The sequence below is a fragment of the Struthio camelus genome, chromosome 32 (genome assembly GCF_040807025.1).
Source record: "Struthio camelus isolate bStrCam1 chromosome 32, bStrCam1.hap1, whole genome shotgun sequence".
NCBI lineage: Eukaryota > Metazoa > Chordata > Aves > Struthioniformes > Struthionidae > Struthio > Struthio camelus.
The window spans coordinates 1,075,560-1,092,051 of record NC_090973.1 but is presented as its reverse complement, the minus strand read 5'-3'; the positions used below and the strand labels follow the sequence as shown (position 1 = coordinate 1,092,051).

Genomic DNA, 16,492 nt, shown 5'->3' with positions numbered 1-16,492 from the left:
AAGGCTTCCTGCCTGGCCCCTCTAGACCTGGAAGAGCTGGCCACAGTCCTCCAGCCTGCTCTCTATGGTCAGGCTGGGCCCTTACCGCCCCGGGGCGGGGGGGTAACAGCAGGTTGTACCTCCTCCTCGGGGGGGGGGGGGGGGATAGCAGGTTGTACCACCCCAGGATGGGGTAATATGGGGTCGTACCCCCCTGGTGGGGGGTAACATCAGGTCGTAGCACCCCAGGACGGGGGAAAGAGCAGGTTGTACCCCCTCCAGCGGGGGTATTATCAGGTTGTAGCACCCCAGGAAGGGGCAATAGCAGGTGGTATCCCCTTGGAGGGGGGTAATATAGGGTTGTAGCCCCAGAGAGGGTAACACCGGGTCGGACCCCCGCACCAGGGTGGGTAATATGAGGTCACAGCACCCCAAGACGGGGTAAGAGCGGGTTGTGTCCCCCCCCCTCCCCCAACCCCGGCGGGGGGGGGGGGGTACTAGAGGGTCGTAACACCCCAGGAGGGGGTAGCAGCGGGTTGTACCGCGGCGGCGGGTGTCCCGGCGCCCCCGGGCGCGCTCACCCGCCTGTTCGTTGGCGGCCAGGTTCTGCTCGAACTCGATGCGCAGCATCTCGTACTCCTTGCGCACCTGGGCCAGGGTGTCCTCCAGCTGGATCACCTCCGTGCGCAGCTTCTTCTGCAGGTTCAGCTCGTCGCTCTGCGCCCGGCGGGGCGGTTAGCGGGCGACATCGCGGCCCCGGGGGGTCGGACCACCTCCGGGAGGCCCCAAAGGGACCTCAAGGGCATCCCAAGTTCCCCCCCTAAGACCCCTAAAAGGACCCCAGCAGCCACCCAGGACCTCTAGGAGCCTCCTGGGAGCCCTAAGAGACTCCACTGGGACACCAAAGGGACACCAGGACCCCCCCTGAGACCTCCAGGAGACCCCAAAGGGACACCAGGACCCCCCTGAGACCTCCAGGACCCCAAAGAGACCTCTGGAGCCACCCAGGACCCCAATGGGACACCAGGATCCCCCTGAGATCTCCAGGAGCCCCCAAAGGGACCTTAAGGGCATCCCAAGTTCCCCCCTAAGACCCCTAAAAGGACCCCAGCAGCCACCCAGGACCTCTAGGAGACCCCTGGGAGCCCTAAGAGACCCCCCCTGGGACACCGAAGGGACACCAGGACCCCCCTGAGACCTCCAGGACCCCAGAGGGACCTCTGAAGCCACCCAGGACCCCAAAGGGACACCAGGATCCCCCTGAGATCTCCAGGAGCCCCCAAAGGGACCTCAAGGGCATCCCAAGTCCCTCCTGGGACCCCTAAAAGGATCCTAGCAGCCACCTAAGACCTCTAGGAGCTCCCTGGGAGCCCTAAGAGACCCCAATGGGACACCAAAGGGACAGCAGGACCCAGCTAGGACCTCTAGGGCCCCAAAGGAACTCCAAAGAGACCCCACGTCCCTCCAGGGATCCCAAAGGAACCCCAAACCCACCTGGGACCTCCAGAAGCCCCCCTGGGGCCCCAGAAGGACCCCAACAACCCAGCCAGGATGTCCAGGAGCTACCTGGGACCCCAGGACTCCCCTGGGACCTCCAGGAACCCAAAAGGACCCCAAGGGGATTCCAAGTCCCTCATAGGATCCCAAAGGGACTCCAGGTCCCCCCCCAGGACCTCCAGGAGCCCTCTTGGGACCCCAAAGGGACCCCCCCCCCCGGGGCCCCAGAAGGATCCCAACAACCCAGCCAGGACCTCCAGGAGCCTCCCTGGGACCCCCAAAAGGGACCCCACATCCTCCCAGGGACCCCAAAGAGACCCCCACAATCCATCCAGGACCTCTAGGACCTCTGCTGGGACCCCAAAGGGACCCCACAACCCACCCAGGATCTCCAGGAGCCCCCCAAGACCCCAACGGGACCCTACGTCCCCCCCGGCACCTCCAGGAGCCTCCGAGACTCCTGCAGGGATGCGGGGACCCTCCCAGGTCGCCCAAATCCAACCTGCTAGACCATCCCCAAGCTGCCGAGACCTCCCGGGAGATCCTCAAACGCCGGCCCCCCCGCCCCGGACGCCGGGGCCCACCTCCATGTGCTCGATGTGGCGCAGGTGGCTGTTCTTGGTGGCCAGGAGCAGGGCGCGGGCCTCGTCCAGCTGCGTCTTCACCTGGAGGCTCTCGTTGTAGAGCAGCGAGAACTGCGACTGCAGCACCTTGTACTCGAGCGTCTCCTTCACCGCCTCCTCGGGCAGCGAGCGCAGGGCCACCTGCGGGGGCCGGGGCTCAGCGGGGTCCCGGGGTTGGGTTGGAGGGTCTCCACCTCCCCGCCACCCCCAAACCCGGCGGCACCTTGAGGCGCTCGTGGCCCCGCACGGCCTGTTGCAGCTCCTGCTGCAGCTTCTCCAGCTCCGCCATGCGGCTGTTGGCCAGGTCTTGGTTGCCCTCCAGCTCCGCGTTCAGCATCTCAAACTGGGCGGTTGGGGGGCAAAGTAGGGGGGTTATGGGGGACCCCGAATCCTCTCTGGCACCCCCAGACCTCATAGGACATCCTTGGAGCCTCCCCAAATCCCAACGACCCCCCCCAAAAACCCACAGGAACCCTCCAGACCTCCCCAGTTCCTCCAGCTCCATATTCAACATCTCAAACTGGGGTGGAAAGGGGGAGAATTGGGGGTTATGGGAGACCCTAAATCCTCATCGACACCCCCAGACCCCATAGGACACCACTAGATACCCCCCAAATCCCATCGAGCCCCCCCAAACCCTGCAGAAACCCCCCAAACCTCCCCAGTTTCTCCAGCTCTATATTCAGCATCTCAAACCGGGGTGGGGAGGGGGAAAAGGGGGAACTGAGGGTAATGGGGGGCCCTGAATCCTCTCCGACACCCCCAGACCTCATAGGACATCCCTAGACCCCCCCCAAATCCCAACAACCCCCCCAAAAACCTACAGGAACCCCCCAGACCTCCCCAGTTTCTCCAGCTCTATATTCAGTATCTCAAATTGGAAAAAGAAGTAGGGGGAGAAATTGGGGGCCCCCAAATCCCCCCTGACCCCTTAGGACCTCCTCAGACCCCCCCCCTCTAAATTCCAAATGCTCCCCACCCTCCCAGAGCAGCCCAGGGACCCCCAAACCCCTCCCAGAACCCCCCAAACCTCCCCAAACCAGCCCAGGGACCCCTAACCCCATCCAGAACCCCCAGAACCTCCTCAAACCAGCCCTAGGGACCCCCAACCCCACCCAAGACCCCCCAAAACCTCCCCAAATCAGTCTCAGGGACCTCCCAGCCCACCCAAGACCCCCCAAAACCTCCCCAACCCAGCCCCAGGGACCTCCCAGCCCACCCAAGACCCCCCCCCCCAAAACCAACCCTAGGGAGCCCTAAACCCCCCCCGGACCCCCACCCAAGGACCCCCGTTACCTTCTGCATGCTGAGGGTGATCTGCCCCCCCTGGAAGCCCCCCGAGCTCCCCGAGGCGTAGTAACCCGAGTTCAGCTGGCGGCGGAAACGGGGGGAGGCGTCAGGGACCGCCGGGGACACCAGGGGGACACCAAGGGGGACGCGGGGGGAGCCCAAAGGTCGTGGTGGGCCCCCAGGAGACATGAGGGGACACAAAAGGACGCGAGGGCACCCCAGGGGACATAGGGGGACCCAGGGGAAATGAGAGGACACCAAGGGGACAGGGGAGCACCCAATGGACTTAGGGACACCCCAGGGGGACATGGAGGAACACCAAGGGACATGGAGGGACTCCAGGGGACATGAGAGCACCCAGGGGACATGGAAGGACCCCAGTGGACGTGAGGGGACCTCAAGGGACATGGATGCATCCAGGGATCATGGAGATACCCCAGGGGGACATGAAGGACCCTCGGGGACATGGGGGCACCTTGGGGACACAGAAGGACCTCAGGGGACATGAGGGGACCTCACGGGACATGGAGGGACCCCAGGAGACATAGGGGCACCTTGGGGACACGGAAGGGCACCAGGGGACATGGGAGGACGCCAGGGGACACGGGGGCACCTTGGAGACAGCAAACAACCCCAGGGGACACAGAAGGACCCCAAGGGACATAGCAGCACCTTGGGGACAGGGAAGACACCAGGGGACACGGAAGGACCCCAGGGGCACCCTCTAGCGCCACAGACATCCCCCCCTCCGCCCCGAGAGCCGGCTGGCGGCACCGGTGGTGGCAGCGGTGGCCGTGGTGGCACCCGGGCGGCCCAAAACGCCGCGTTGAGGGCAGCCAGGGCACCCCGAGAGCCGCCGGGCACGGGGGACACGCCGGGGTGGTGGGGGGCGCCGCTACCTGCTCGAGGGCCTCGGCGAGGTGGCGGTTGAGCTTGTGCTCGCGCTTGCGCAGCTTGGCGCTGTCCCACTGCAGGTCCTCCACCGTGGTCTCCATCTCCAGCACCTTGGTCTCGGCCGAGGTGGCCTTGTCCTGCAGCTCGGCCAGCTGCGGCCAACGCCGACGGTCACCCGAGGGTGCTCGGGGTTGTCGGGGGGGACGGCGGGGGAAAGGTCCTACCTCGAGGGAGACGCGGTGGTGCTTCTCCTGCAGCTGCATGGCCAGGTCCTGCAGGCGCCGGTTCTCCCGCAGCAGCTCCCGGTTGAGGCTTCGCGGCGCCTCGTCCAGCTCCGCTGCGGCACCCGCTCGCTTGGCACCCGGCTCGGGCCACCCGCTCGCGCCCCCGCCGCCCCCCCCTCATCCCACCCGCGGAGGGCTAGAGGGACCTCAAGGACCCAGGCGTCCGGGCCGCGGCGCTTGGGAGGCTGGGAAGCCGCCGACCACCCGAGGGCGACGGGGACCCAGGCGTCCGGGAAGCCGCCGCCGACCACCCGAGGGCAACGGGGACCCAGGCGTCCGGGGCTCCCCCTAACCCTCCCCAGAAAGGGGCCCAGGCGTCCGGGGCTCCCCCTAACCCCCTCCCAGCTCCTCCAGAAAGGGGCCCAGGCATCCGGGACTCCCCCTAACCCCCTCCCAGCTCCTCCCAGCCCCCCCAGGAAGGGGACCAGGCGTCCGAGGCTCCCCATAACCCCCTCCCAGCTCCTCCAGAAAGGGGCCCAGGCATCCGGGACTCCCCCTAACACCCTCCCAGCTCCTCCCAGCCCCCCACGAAGGGAGCCCAGGTGTCCGGGGCTCCCCCTAACCCCCTCCCAGCTCCTCCAGAAAGGGGCCCAGGCGTCCGGAGCCCCCCCTAACCCCCCCCAGGAAGGGGCCCAGGCGTCCGAGGCTCCCCCTAGCCCCCTCCCAGCCACCCCAAGAAGGGGCCCAGGCGTCCGGGGCTCCCCCTAACCCCCTCCCAGCTACTCCAGAAAGGGGCCCAGGCGTCCAGGGCTCCCCCTAACCCCCTCCCAGCTCCTTCAGAAAGGGGCCCAGGCATCCGGGACTCCCCCTAACCCCCTCCCAGCTCCTCCCAGCCCCCCACGAAGGGAGCCCAGGCGTCCGGGGCTCCCCCTAACCCCCTCCCAGCTCCTCCAGAAAGGGGCCCAGGCGTCCGGGACTCCCCCTAACCCCCTCCCAGCTCCTCCCAGCCCCCCCAGGAAGGGGACCAGGCGTCCGAGGCTCCCCATAACCCCCTCCCAGCTCCTCCAGAAAGGGGCCCAGGCGTCCGGAGCCCCCCATAACCCCCCCAGAAAGGGGCCCAGGCATCCGAGGCTCCCCCTAGCCCCCTCCCAGCCACCCCAAGAAGGGGCCCAGGCGTCCGGGGCTCCCCCTAATCCCCTCAGAAAGGGGCCCAGGTGTCCGGAGCTCCCCAAAACCCCCCCCAGAAAGGGCTCCAGATGTCCAGGGCTCCCCATAACCCCCCCAGAAAGGGGCCCAGACGTCCGAGGCTCCCCCTAGCCCCCTCCCAGCCACCCCAAGAAGGGGCCCAGGCGTCCGGGGCTCCCCCTAATCCCCTCAGAAAGGGGCCCAAGTGTCCGGAGCTCCCCATAACCCCCCCCAAAAAGGGCTCCAGATGTCCAGGGCTCCCCATAACCCCCCCAGAAAGGGGCCCAGGCGTCCGGGGCTCCCGCAACCCCCCCAGAAAGGGGCCCAGGCGTCCGGGGCTACCCATAACCCCCCCCAGAAAGGGGCCCAGGCGTCCGGGGCTCCCACAACCCCCCCAGAAAGGGGCCCAGGCGTCCGGGGCTCCCCCTAACCCCCCCCAGAAAGGGGCCCAGGCGTCCGGAGCTCCCCATAACCCCCCCCAGAAAGGGGCCCAGGCGTCCGGGGTTCCCCCTAACCCCCCCCCAGAAAGGGGCCCAGGCGTCCGGGACTCCCGCAACCCCCCCAGAAAGGGGCCCAGGCGTCCGGGGCTCCCCCTAACCCCCCCCAGAAAGGGGCCCAGGCGTCCGGGGCTCCCCCTAACCCCCTCCAAGCCACCCCAAGAAGGGGCCCAGGCATCCAGGACTCCCCCTAACCCCCTCAGAAAGGAGTCCAGATGTCCAGGGCTCCCCATAACCCCCCCCAGAAAGGGGTCCAGATGTCCAGGGCTCCCCATAACCCCCCCCAAAAAGGGGCCCAGGCGTCCGGGGCTCCCGCAACCCCCCCAGAAAGGGGCCCAGGCGTCCGGGGCTCCCCCTAACCCCCCCCAGAAAGGGGCCCAGGCGTCCAGGGCTCCCCATAACCCCCCCCAGAAAGGGGCCCAGGCGTCCGGGGCTCCCGCAACCCCCCCAGAAAGGGGCCCAGGCGTCCAGGGCTCCCCCTAACCCCCCCCAGAAAGGGGCCTAGGCGTCCGGGGCTCCCCCTAACCCCCCCCAGAAAGGGGTCCAGATGTCCAGGGCTCCCCATAACCCCCCCCAGAAAGGGGCCCAGGCGTCCGGGGTTCCCCCTAACCCCCCCCCAGAAAGGGGCCCAGGCGTCCGGGGCTCCCCCTAACACCCTCCCAGCTCCTCCAGAAAGGGGCCCAGGCGTCCGGAGCCCCCCATAACCCCCCCCAGAAAGGGGCCCAGGCGTCCGGGGCTCCCCCTAACCCCCTCCCAGCCCCCCCACGAAGGGGCCCAGGCATCCGGGGCTCCCCATAACCCTCCCCAGAAAGGGGCCCAGGCGTCCAGAGCCCCCCCTAACCCCCCCCAGAAAGGGGCCCAGGCGTCCGGGACTCCCCCTAACCCCCTCCCAGCTCCTCCAGATAGGGGCCCAGGTGTCCGGAGCTCCCCATAACCCCCTCCCAGCTACTCCAGAAAGGGGCCCAGGCGTCCGGGGCTCCCCATAACCCCCTCCCAGCTCCTCCAGAAAGGGGCCCAGGTGTCCAGAGCCCCCCATAACCCCCCCCCCAGAAAGGGGCCCAGGCGTCCGGGGCTCCCCCCGCCCCCGGCGGCAAGGACGAGGAGGGGACACTCACGGCGGGCGGCCAGGCGGGCGCCCAGCTCCTGGGTGCGCCGGTGGGCGCCCGCCAGCCCCTCGACCAGGCGGCAGAGGCCGGCGCGGGCGCGGGCCAGGCGCGGGCGCAGCTGCAGCTCGCCCTCCTCGGCGCTGCTGCGGGCCAGCGCCGCCAGCAGCGCCCCCAGCGGGGCCCCCGGCGGCGGCGGGGGCGGGTGGGGGGCACCCGGCGGCGGCGCGGGGCCGCCCCAGGGGGCTGCTGCTGCATCTGCGGGACCGGGGGGGGGGGGGGAAACGGCGGGAGTCAGGGTGCTTCCGCCCTCCCAAACACCCCAGGGACCCCCCTGAGACCCCCCCAAACACCCCAGGGACCCCCAAGACCTATCCAGACACCCCAGGGACCCCCCTGAGACCCCCCCAAACACCCCAGAGACCCCCAAGACCCACCCCAGGGACCCCCAAAGCCCCCCCAAACACCCCAGGGATCCCTCTGAGACCCCCCCAAACACCCCAGGGACCCCCAAGACCCATCCAGACACCCCAGGGACCCCCCTGAGACCCCCCCCAAACACCCCAGGGACCCCCAATACCCATCCAGACACCCCAGGGACCCCCCTGAGACCCCCCAAACAACCCAGGGACCCCCAAGACCCATCCAGACACCCCAGGGACCCCCCTGAGACCCCCCAAACAACCCAGGGACCCCCAAGACCCATCCAGACACCTCAGGGACCCCTTGAGCCCTCCCAAACACCCCAGGGACCCCCAAGACTCACCCAGACACCTCAGGGACCCCTTGAGCCCCCCCCAAACACCCCAGAGACCCCTTGAACCCTCCCAAACACCCCAGAGACCCCCAAGACCCACCCCAGGGACCCCCGAGACCCCCCCCAAACACCCCAGGGATCCCTCTGAGACCCCCCCAAACACCCCATGGACCCCCAAAACCCACCCAGACACCCAAGGCACCCCTCGAGCCCCCCCCAAACACCCCAGGGACCCCCAAGACTCACCCAGACACCCAAGGCACCCCTCAAGCCCCCCCCCAAACACCCCAGGGACCCCCAAGACTCACCCAGACACCCAAGGCACCCCTTGAGCCCCCCCCAAACACCCCAGGGACCCCTTGAGCCCTCCCAAACACCCCAGAGACCCCCAAGACCCACCCCAGGGACCCCAGGGACCCCCCCCAAGACACCCCAGGGATCCCCAAGACCCCCCTAAACACCCCAGGGATCCCTCTGAGACCCCCCCAAACACTCCAGGGACCCCCCAAACACCCCAAGGACCCTCAAGACCCCCCTCAACACCCAAGGGACCCCAAACACCCCCCTAAACACCCCAAAGACCCCCAACACCCATCCAGACACCCCAGGGACCCCCCTGGGACCCCCCCCAAGACACCCCAGGAATCCGCTGAGCCCCCCTCATAACCACAGGGACCCCCAATGCCCCCCCAAATGCCCCAGGGACCCCCAAGACCTACCCAGATACCCAAGGGACCCCCTGAGCCCCCCCAGACCTCCAATTGCCCCCCACGACCCCCATTTGCCCTCCAAAAACCCATTAGCCCACCCAATTGCCCCTCCAGACCACCCATTACCCCCCCCAGACCCCCATTTGCCCACCCAGACTCCCTATTGCCCCCCCCAGGACTCCCATTTGCCCCCTATGTGCCCCCCCAGGACCCCCATGTGCCCCTCAACATCCCTATTTGCCCCATTACCCTCCCTAAGACCCCCATTACCCCCCCAGACCCCCACTATCCCTTCAGCTCCTCAAATGCCCCCCCTAGACCCCCACTATCCCCCCAGCCTCTCAATTGCCCCCCCAGAACCCCATTACCCCCCCCCAGACCCCAATTGCCCCCTCAGATCTCCCACTGCCCCCCCAGACCCCCAACTGGCCCCCCAGACCCCCAACTGGTTCTCTCTAGACCCCCATTATCCCCTTCAGACCCCCACTGACCCCCCCGACCCTCATTACCCCCCCCCACATCCCCATTACTCCCCCAGACCCCCAACTGCCCCCCTGGACCCCTACTGACCCTCCCTAGACCCCCATTATCCCCTTCAGACCCCCATTACCCCCCCAGACCCCTATTGAGCCCCTCTGGACCCCCATAGACCCCCTTTGGACCCCCAATTGCCCCCCTGGACCCCCAATTGCCCCCCCCAGACCCCCATTATTCCCCCGAGATCCCAGTTGCCCCCCTGGACCCCCAATTGCCCCCCCCCGGACCCCCCGCAACTGCCCCCCGTCTCACCCCTCCTGTCGGGGCCTTCGGCCTCGCCGGGGGGGGCGCCGGGGGGGTCGGGCGCCTCGGGCCGGGGCTCGGGGGGGTCGCCGGGGGGGGGCGCGGGGGGCCGTCGCCCTCGCAGCGCCGCAGCAGCGCCTGCACCTCCGCGTCCAGCTGGGGGGGGGGGACGGGGGGGGCATCAGGAACCCCCCCCCCAAAATTGGGGCAGGGGGAGAGTCCCGAGTAGGGGCTGGGGGGAATTTGGGGGGGGGGGCTTAGGGGGGTCCCAACAGGGGCTGGGGGAGCCTGGAGGGGGCTGGGGGGGTCCAGAGGGGTCAGGGGGGGTCTCGGGGGGGGTGGGGGGTCTGGAGGGTATCTGGGGAGGGTTAGGGGGGATTGGGGGGGGTTCTGGGGGTCCCAACAGGGGCTGGGGGGGTCCAGAGGGGGCGGAGGGGATCTGGGAGGGGTTAGGGGGGTCCCGGGGGGAGGTTGGGGGGTCCAGAGGGGTCTGGGGGGGGTATCTGGGGAGGGTTGGGGGGGGATGGTGGGGGTTCTGGGGGTCCCAACAGGGGCTGGGGGGGGATTTGGGTGGGGGGGGGATTAGGAGGGTCCCAACAGGGGCTGGGGGGGCTCCAGAGAGGTCCAGAGGGGTCTAAGGGGGTCCCAGGGGGGGTTGGGGGGTCCGGAGGAGTCTGAGGGGGTTGAGGGGGGTCCCAACAGGGGCTGGAGGGGGGATTTGGGGGGGGGAGCTGTTAGGGGGGGTCCCAACAGGGGCTGAGGGTGTCCAGAGGGGTCGGGGGGGGGGATCTGGGGAGGGGAGATTTGGGGGGGGTCCCAACAGGGGCTGGGGAGGTCCGGAAGGGTCTGCAGGGGATTTGGGGGGGGGGGTCCCAACAGGGGCTGGGGGGGGGTCCGGAGGGGTCTGAGAGGGTCCCAGGGGGGTTGGGGGGTCCAGAGGGGTCTGGGGGAGGATTGGGGGGGTCCCAACAGGGTCTGGGGGGAGATTGGGGGGGTTAAGAGGGTCCCAACAGGGGTTGAGGGGGTCAGAGGGGGTCTGGGGGGCTTAGGGGGGTCCCAACAGGGACTGGTGGCCCAAGGGAAGATTTGGGGGGGGGAGTCTCAGGGGGGTCGGGGGGTCTGGAAGGATTCGGGAGGGTCTCGGCAGGGTCTGGGGGTCCGTAGCAGGGGTTGGGGGGGCCCCGGGGGGGGTCCACGGGGGGATTCGGGGGGCGCTGGTAGGGGTTAGAGGGTGCCAGGGTGGGTTTGGGGGCACCAGGATGTTTTTGGGGGGGGGGGGGGGCATCGTGGTGTCGTTGGGGGGGGGGGACGGGGGTGTTTTGGGGACACAGGGACGGGGTTGGGGGCGCAGGGACGGATTTTGGGGTGAGGGGATGGGATTTGGGGGCACTGGGACAGGGTTTGGGGGCTCAGGACAGGATTTGGGGGCTCAGGACAGGATTTTGGGGGGTCAGGACAGGATTTTGGGGTGCGGGGAGGGATTTTGAGGTGCCAGGACCAGATTTTGGGGTGCCAGGAGGGGGTCTGGGGGTCGCAGGGACACCAGGACGGGATTTTGGGGGCTCAGGAAGGGGTTTTGGGGTGCCAGGATGGGGTCTGGGGGTCGCAGGGACACCAGGACGGGATTTTGGGGGCTCAGGAAGGGGTTTTGGGGTGCCAGGAGGGGGTCTGGGGGTCGCAGGGACACCAGGACGGGATTTTGGGGGCTCAGGAAGGGGTTTTGGGGTGCCAGGATAGGATTCGGGGCACCGGGATGGGATTTTGGGGCTCAGAGACAGGGTTCAGGGCACGGAGACGGCGTTTTGGGGTCACCAGCATGGGGTTTTGGGGTGCTGGGATGGATTTTGGGGGACCAGGACAAGGTTTTGGGGCTTGAGGATGGTGTTTTGGGGTGTGGGGATGGATTTTGGGGTGCCAGGATGAGGTTTTGGGGCTCAGGGATGGGGTTTTGGGGTGTGGGGATGGATTTTGGGGTGCCAGGACGAGGTTCTGAGGCTCAGGGATGGGGTTTTGGGGTGCCAGGATGGGGTTTTGGGGTGCTGGGATGGATTTTGGGGGACCAGGACAAGGTTTTGGGGCTTGAGGATGCTGTTTTGGGGTGTGGGGATGGATTTTGGGGTGCCAGGACGAGGTTTTGGGGCTCCGGGATGGGGTTTTGGGGTGTCGGGACGGGGTTGAGCGCTCAAAGATAGGGTTTTAGGGTGCTGGGATGGGATTTTGGGACTTGGGGTTTTGGGGTGCTGGGATCAGGTTTTGGGGCTCAAGGATGGGTTTTGGGGTGCCGGGAGGGGATTCGAGGCTCGGGGATGGGATTTTGGGGTGCCAGGATGGGGTTTTGGGGTGCCAGGACAGGAATCGGGGCTTGGGGGTGGGATTTGAGGCACCGGGATGGGGTTTTGGGGCTCAGAGACAGGATTTTGGGGTGCCAGGACAGGAATCGGGGCTTGGGGTGGGATTTGGGGGTCGATGGCGGGACTTTGGGGTGTCGGGACGGGATTTTGGGGCTCGAAGACAGGATTTGGGGGTGCCAAGATAGGATTCAGGGTTCAGGGATGGGGTTTTGGGGGCTCAAGGACGGGATTTCGGGGGGCTGGGGTGCCAGGACAGGAATCGGGGCTTGGAGATGGGATTTGGGGCTCGAGGACGGGACTTTGGGGCGTCGGGATGGGATTCTGGGGTGCCAGGATGAGATTTGGGGGTTCAAAAACAGGATTTTGGGGGGTCAGGACAGGATTTTGGGGTGTCAGGATGGGGTTTGGGGTTCGGAGACGGGACTTTGGGGCACCGGGATGGGATTTTGGGGCTGGAAGACAGGATTTTGGGGTGTCAGGATGGGATTTGGGGGTTCAAAAACAGGATTTTGGGGGGTGGAAGACAGGATTTTGGGGTGCCAGGATGGGGTTTGGGGTTCGGGGACGGGACTTTGGGGCGTCAGGATGGGATTTTGGGGCTGGAAGACAGGATTTTGGGGTGTCAGGATGGGGTTTGGGGTTCGGGGACGGGATTTTGGGGGGTCAGGACAGGATTTTGGGGGGTGGAAGACAGGATTTTGGGGTGCCGGGATGGGATTTGGGGTTCGGGGACGGGACTTTGGGGCCCCGGGATGGGATTTTGGGGCTGGAAGACAGGATTTTGGGGTGTCAGGGTGGGATTTGGGGGTTCAAAAACAGGATTTTGGGGGGTCAGGACAGGATTTTGGGGGGTGGAAGACAGGATTTTGGGGTGCCGGGACGGGGTTTGGGGTTCGGGGACAGGACTTTGGGGCCCCGGGATGGGATTTTGGGGCTGGAAGAGAGGATTTTGGGGTGTTAGGATGGGGTTTGGGGGTTCAAAAACAGGATTTTAGGAGGTCAGGACAGGATTTTGGGGGGTCAGGACAGGATTTTGGGGTGCCGGGACGGGGTTTGGGGTGCCGGGACGGGGTTTGGGGTTCGGGGACGGGGTTTGGGGTTCGGGGACGGGACTTTGGGGCACCGGGATGGGATTTTGGGGCTGGAAGACAGGATTTTGGGGTGCCAGGATGAGATTTGGGGGTTCAAAAACAGGATTTGGGGGGGTCAGGACAGGACTTTGGGGGGTGGAAGACAGGATTTTGGGGTGCCAGGATGGGGTTTGGGGTTCGGGGACAGGACTTTGGGGCCCCAGGATGGGATTTTGGGGCTGGAAGACAGGATTTTGGGGTGTCAGGATGGGGTTTGGGGTTTGGGGACGGGATTTTGGGGGGTGGAAGACAGGATTTTGGGGTGCCGGGATGGGATTTGGGGTTCGGGGACGGGACTTTGGGGCCCCGGGATGGGATTTTGGGGCTGGAAGACAGGATTTTGGGGTGTCAGGGTGGGATTTGGGGGTTCAAAAACAGGATTTTGGGGGGTCAGGACAGGATTTTGGGGGGTGGAAGACAGGATTTTGGGGTGCCGGGACGGGGTTTGGGGTTCGGGGACAGGACTTTGGGGCCCCAGGATGGGATTTTGGGGCTGGAAGACAGGATTTTGGGGTGTCAGGATGGGGTTTGGGGTTTGGGGACGGGATTTTGGGGGGTCAGGACAGGATTTTGGGGGGTGGAAGACAGGATTTTGGGGTGCCGGGATGGGATTTGGGGTTCGGGGATGGGACTTTGGGGCCCCGGGATGGGATTTTGGGGCTGGAAGACAGGATTTTGGGGTGTCAGGGTGGGATTTGGGGGTTCAAAAACAGGATTTTGGGGGGTCAGGACAGGATTTTGGGGGGTGGAAGACAGGATTTTGGGGTGCCGGGACGGGGTTTGGGGTTCGGGGACGGGACTTTGGGGCCCCGGGATGGGATTTTGGGGCTGGAAGACAGGATTTTGGGGTGTCAGGATGGGGTTTGGGGTTCGGGGACGTGATTTTGGGGGGTCAGGACAGGATTTTGGGGGGTGGAAGACAGGATTTTGGGGTGCCGGGATGGGGTTTGGGGTTCGGGGACAGGACTTTGGGGCGTCAGGATGGGATTTTGGGGCTGGAAGACAGGATTTTGGGGTGTCAGGATGGGGTTTGGGGTTCGGGGACGGGATTTTGGGGGGTCAGGACAGGATTTTGGGGGGTGGAAGACAGGATTTTGGGGTGCCGGGATGGGGTTTGGGGTTCGGGGACAGGACTTTGGGGCCCCGGGATGGGATTTTGGGGCTGGAAGACAGGATTTTGGGGTGTCAGGATGGGGTTTGGGGTTCGGGGACGGGATTTTGGGGTGCCAGGATGCAATTTGGGGTCAGGGATGGGGTTTTGGGGGGGGGGGGGGGACACGCCACCTGGCCCCAGTAGCGGTTGACGATGAGGAGGGTGGCGTCGTCGGTGGCCTGGCGCTTCTCGAGCTTCTCGATGCGCTCGCGCAGCTCGTCCTCGCACGCCTGCCGCTGCTCCAGCCGCTCCGCCAGCTTCTTGTTCTTGAACTGCAGCACCTTCAGGTCCATCTCCTCCTGCGGGGCCCAGGCGTCCGGGCGCGCCGTCAGCCTCCCGCGGCGCCCCCCCACCCCCGGCAACCCGGGGTCCCCCCCCCCACCCCACCTTCCGCCTCTGCCAGGCTCAGGCCGCTCTGGGGGGCCCAGGTGTCCGGGGGACCCAGGCGTCCTGGCATCCCGGCCAAGCTCAGGCCGCTCTGGGGGGCCCAGGTGTCCGGGGCACCCAGGCGTCCCAACATCCATACCAGGCTCAGGCCACTCTGGGGGGCCCAGGTGTCCGGGGGGCCCAGGTGTCCTGGCATCCCGGCCAAGCTCAGGCCACTCTGGGGGGCCCAGGTGTCCGGGGGGCCCAGGTGTCCCAGCACCCATCATGCTCAGGTGACCTCAGAGGACCCAGGCCTCTGGGGGACCCAGGTGTCCTGGCATCCCGGCCAATCCGCGGGGCCCAGGCGTCCGGGCACCCACCAGGTTCAGGCCACCCCAGGGGACCCAGGTGTCTGGGGGGCCCAGGTGTCCGGGCCTGGGAAGGTCTGGCCACCCCAGGGGACCCAGGTGTCTGGCAGGGGGGAGGGGGGAGAGGAGAAGGGACCCAGGCGTCCGGGGGCAGGATGGACCCAGGCGACCGGGTGTGCAGGGGGGGAGAGGGGACCCAGGCGTCCGGGTGTGAGAAGGACCCAGGCGTCCGGGTTGGGGGGGGGGGGGGGGGGGGAAGAGGGGACCCAGGCGCCCGGGGGGGGGGGGGGGGGGACCCAGGCGTCCGGGGGCAGGATGGACCCAGGCGTCCGGGTGGGGGGGGGGGGGGGAAGAGGGGACCCAGGCGTCCGGGGTGGGGGGGACGGACCCAGGCGCCCGGGGGGGGGGGGGAGAGGGGACCCAGGCGTCCGGGGGGGGGACCCAGGCGCCCGGGGGGGAGGGGGGGACCCAGGCGCCCGGGGGGGAGGGGGGGGGAAGAGGGGGGACCCAGGTGTCCGGGGGAGAGAGGGGACCCAGGCGTCCGGGGGCGCGCAGCGGGTACCCACCGTGGAGGAGATGCCGCCGAGGCGCAGGGGCTCGATGAGGGTGGTCGGGGGCTGCTCGTCGCGCGGCGCCTTCTTCTCGGGGGGGCCGGCGCCCCCCTCGCCCGCCGCCCGCTTGCCCCCCGCCCCCGACATGGCGCCGGCCGGACGGGGCCGCCCGGAGCGCTGGCCGGTGACGCTGAGGAGCAGAGCGCGACCGGGAGTCGCGGTGAGTAACAGGGAGTAACAAGGAGTAACGTAGAGTAACAGTGAGTATCCAGGGGGTGGGGGGGAGGGAGCAACGCTGAGCATTGGGGAGTAACGGGGAGTAACAAGGGGCGAGGGGTGAACAGGAAAATGAGGGGGTAACAGGGAGTAACAAAGAGCAACATCAAGTAACAGCGGGTATCAGGGCGGGGCGGGGAAAGAGGGAGTAACGCTGGGCATTGGGGGGTAACGAGGGGGAAATGGGGAGTAACGCGGGGTGAGAGCTGAATAGGAAAATGAGATAGTAACAGCAAGTAACAAGGAGTAACACCAAGTAACAGCAGGTATCAGGGCGGGGTGGGGGGAAGAGGGAGCAATGCTGAGCATTGGGTGGCAACGGGGAGTAATGCAGGGTGAGGGGTGAACAGGAACATGAGAGAGTAACAGGGAGTAACGAGGAGTAACGCCAAGTAACAGCAGGTATGACAGCGGGACGGGTGGGAGAGGGAACAACACTGGCATTAGGGGGGTAACAAGGGGGAAACGGGGAGTAACAAGGCGTGAGAGCTAAATAGGAAAATGAGATAGTAACAGGAAGTAACAAGGAGCAACGTCAAGTAACAGCAGGTATCAGGGCAGGACGGGGAAGACGGAGCAAAGCCGGGCATTGGGGGGTAACGGAGTAACGCGGGGTGAGCGGTGATAGGAAAATGAGGGAGTAACAGGGAGTAACAAGGAGTAACATTGAGTAGCAACGGGTATCCGGGCGGGATGGGGAAAGGGGGAGTAACGCTGGGCATTGGGGGGGTAATGAGGGGGAAATGGGGAGTAACGCG

The 16,492-nt window shown here is 66.9% G+C and overlaps 1 protein-coding gene across 1 annotated transcript in view; it reads right to left on the bottom strand.

Annotated features, from left to right (window-relative positions):
* Positions 1–15,647, bottom strand: part of RNF40 (ring finger protein 40) — a 29,302-nt gene extending 13,655 nt beyond the window's left edge. Inside the window, exons 1-10 of the mRNA XM_068923144.1 lie at positions 15,474–15,647; positions 14,305–14,472; positions 9,524–9,695; positions 7,305–7,550; positions 4,508–4,620; positions 4,289–4,435; positions 3,396–3,470; positions 2,323–2,442; positions 2,061–2,240; positions 561–696 (exon numbers count right to left, since the gene is read on the bottom strand). Of these exons, the coding sequence (XP_068779245.1) occupies positions 561–696; positions 2,061–2,240; positions 2,323–2,442; positions 3,396–3,470; positions 4,289–4,435; positions 4,508–4,620; positions 7,305–7,550; positions 9,524–9,695; positions 14,305–14,472; positions 15,474–15,605 (1,489 nt within the window). The 5' untranslated portion in view covers positions 15,606–15,647. The remainder of the gene's footprint in view (positions 1–560; positions 697–2,060; positions 2,241–2,322; positions 2,443–3,395; positions 3,471–4,288; positions 4,436–4,507; positions 4,621–7,304; positions 7,551–9,523; positions 9,696–14,304; positions 14,473–15,473) is intronic.
* Between the last annotated feature and the right edge of the window lie 845 nt (positions 15,648–16,492).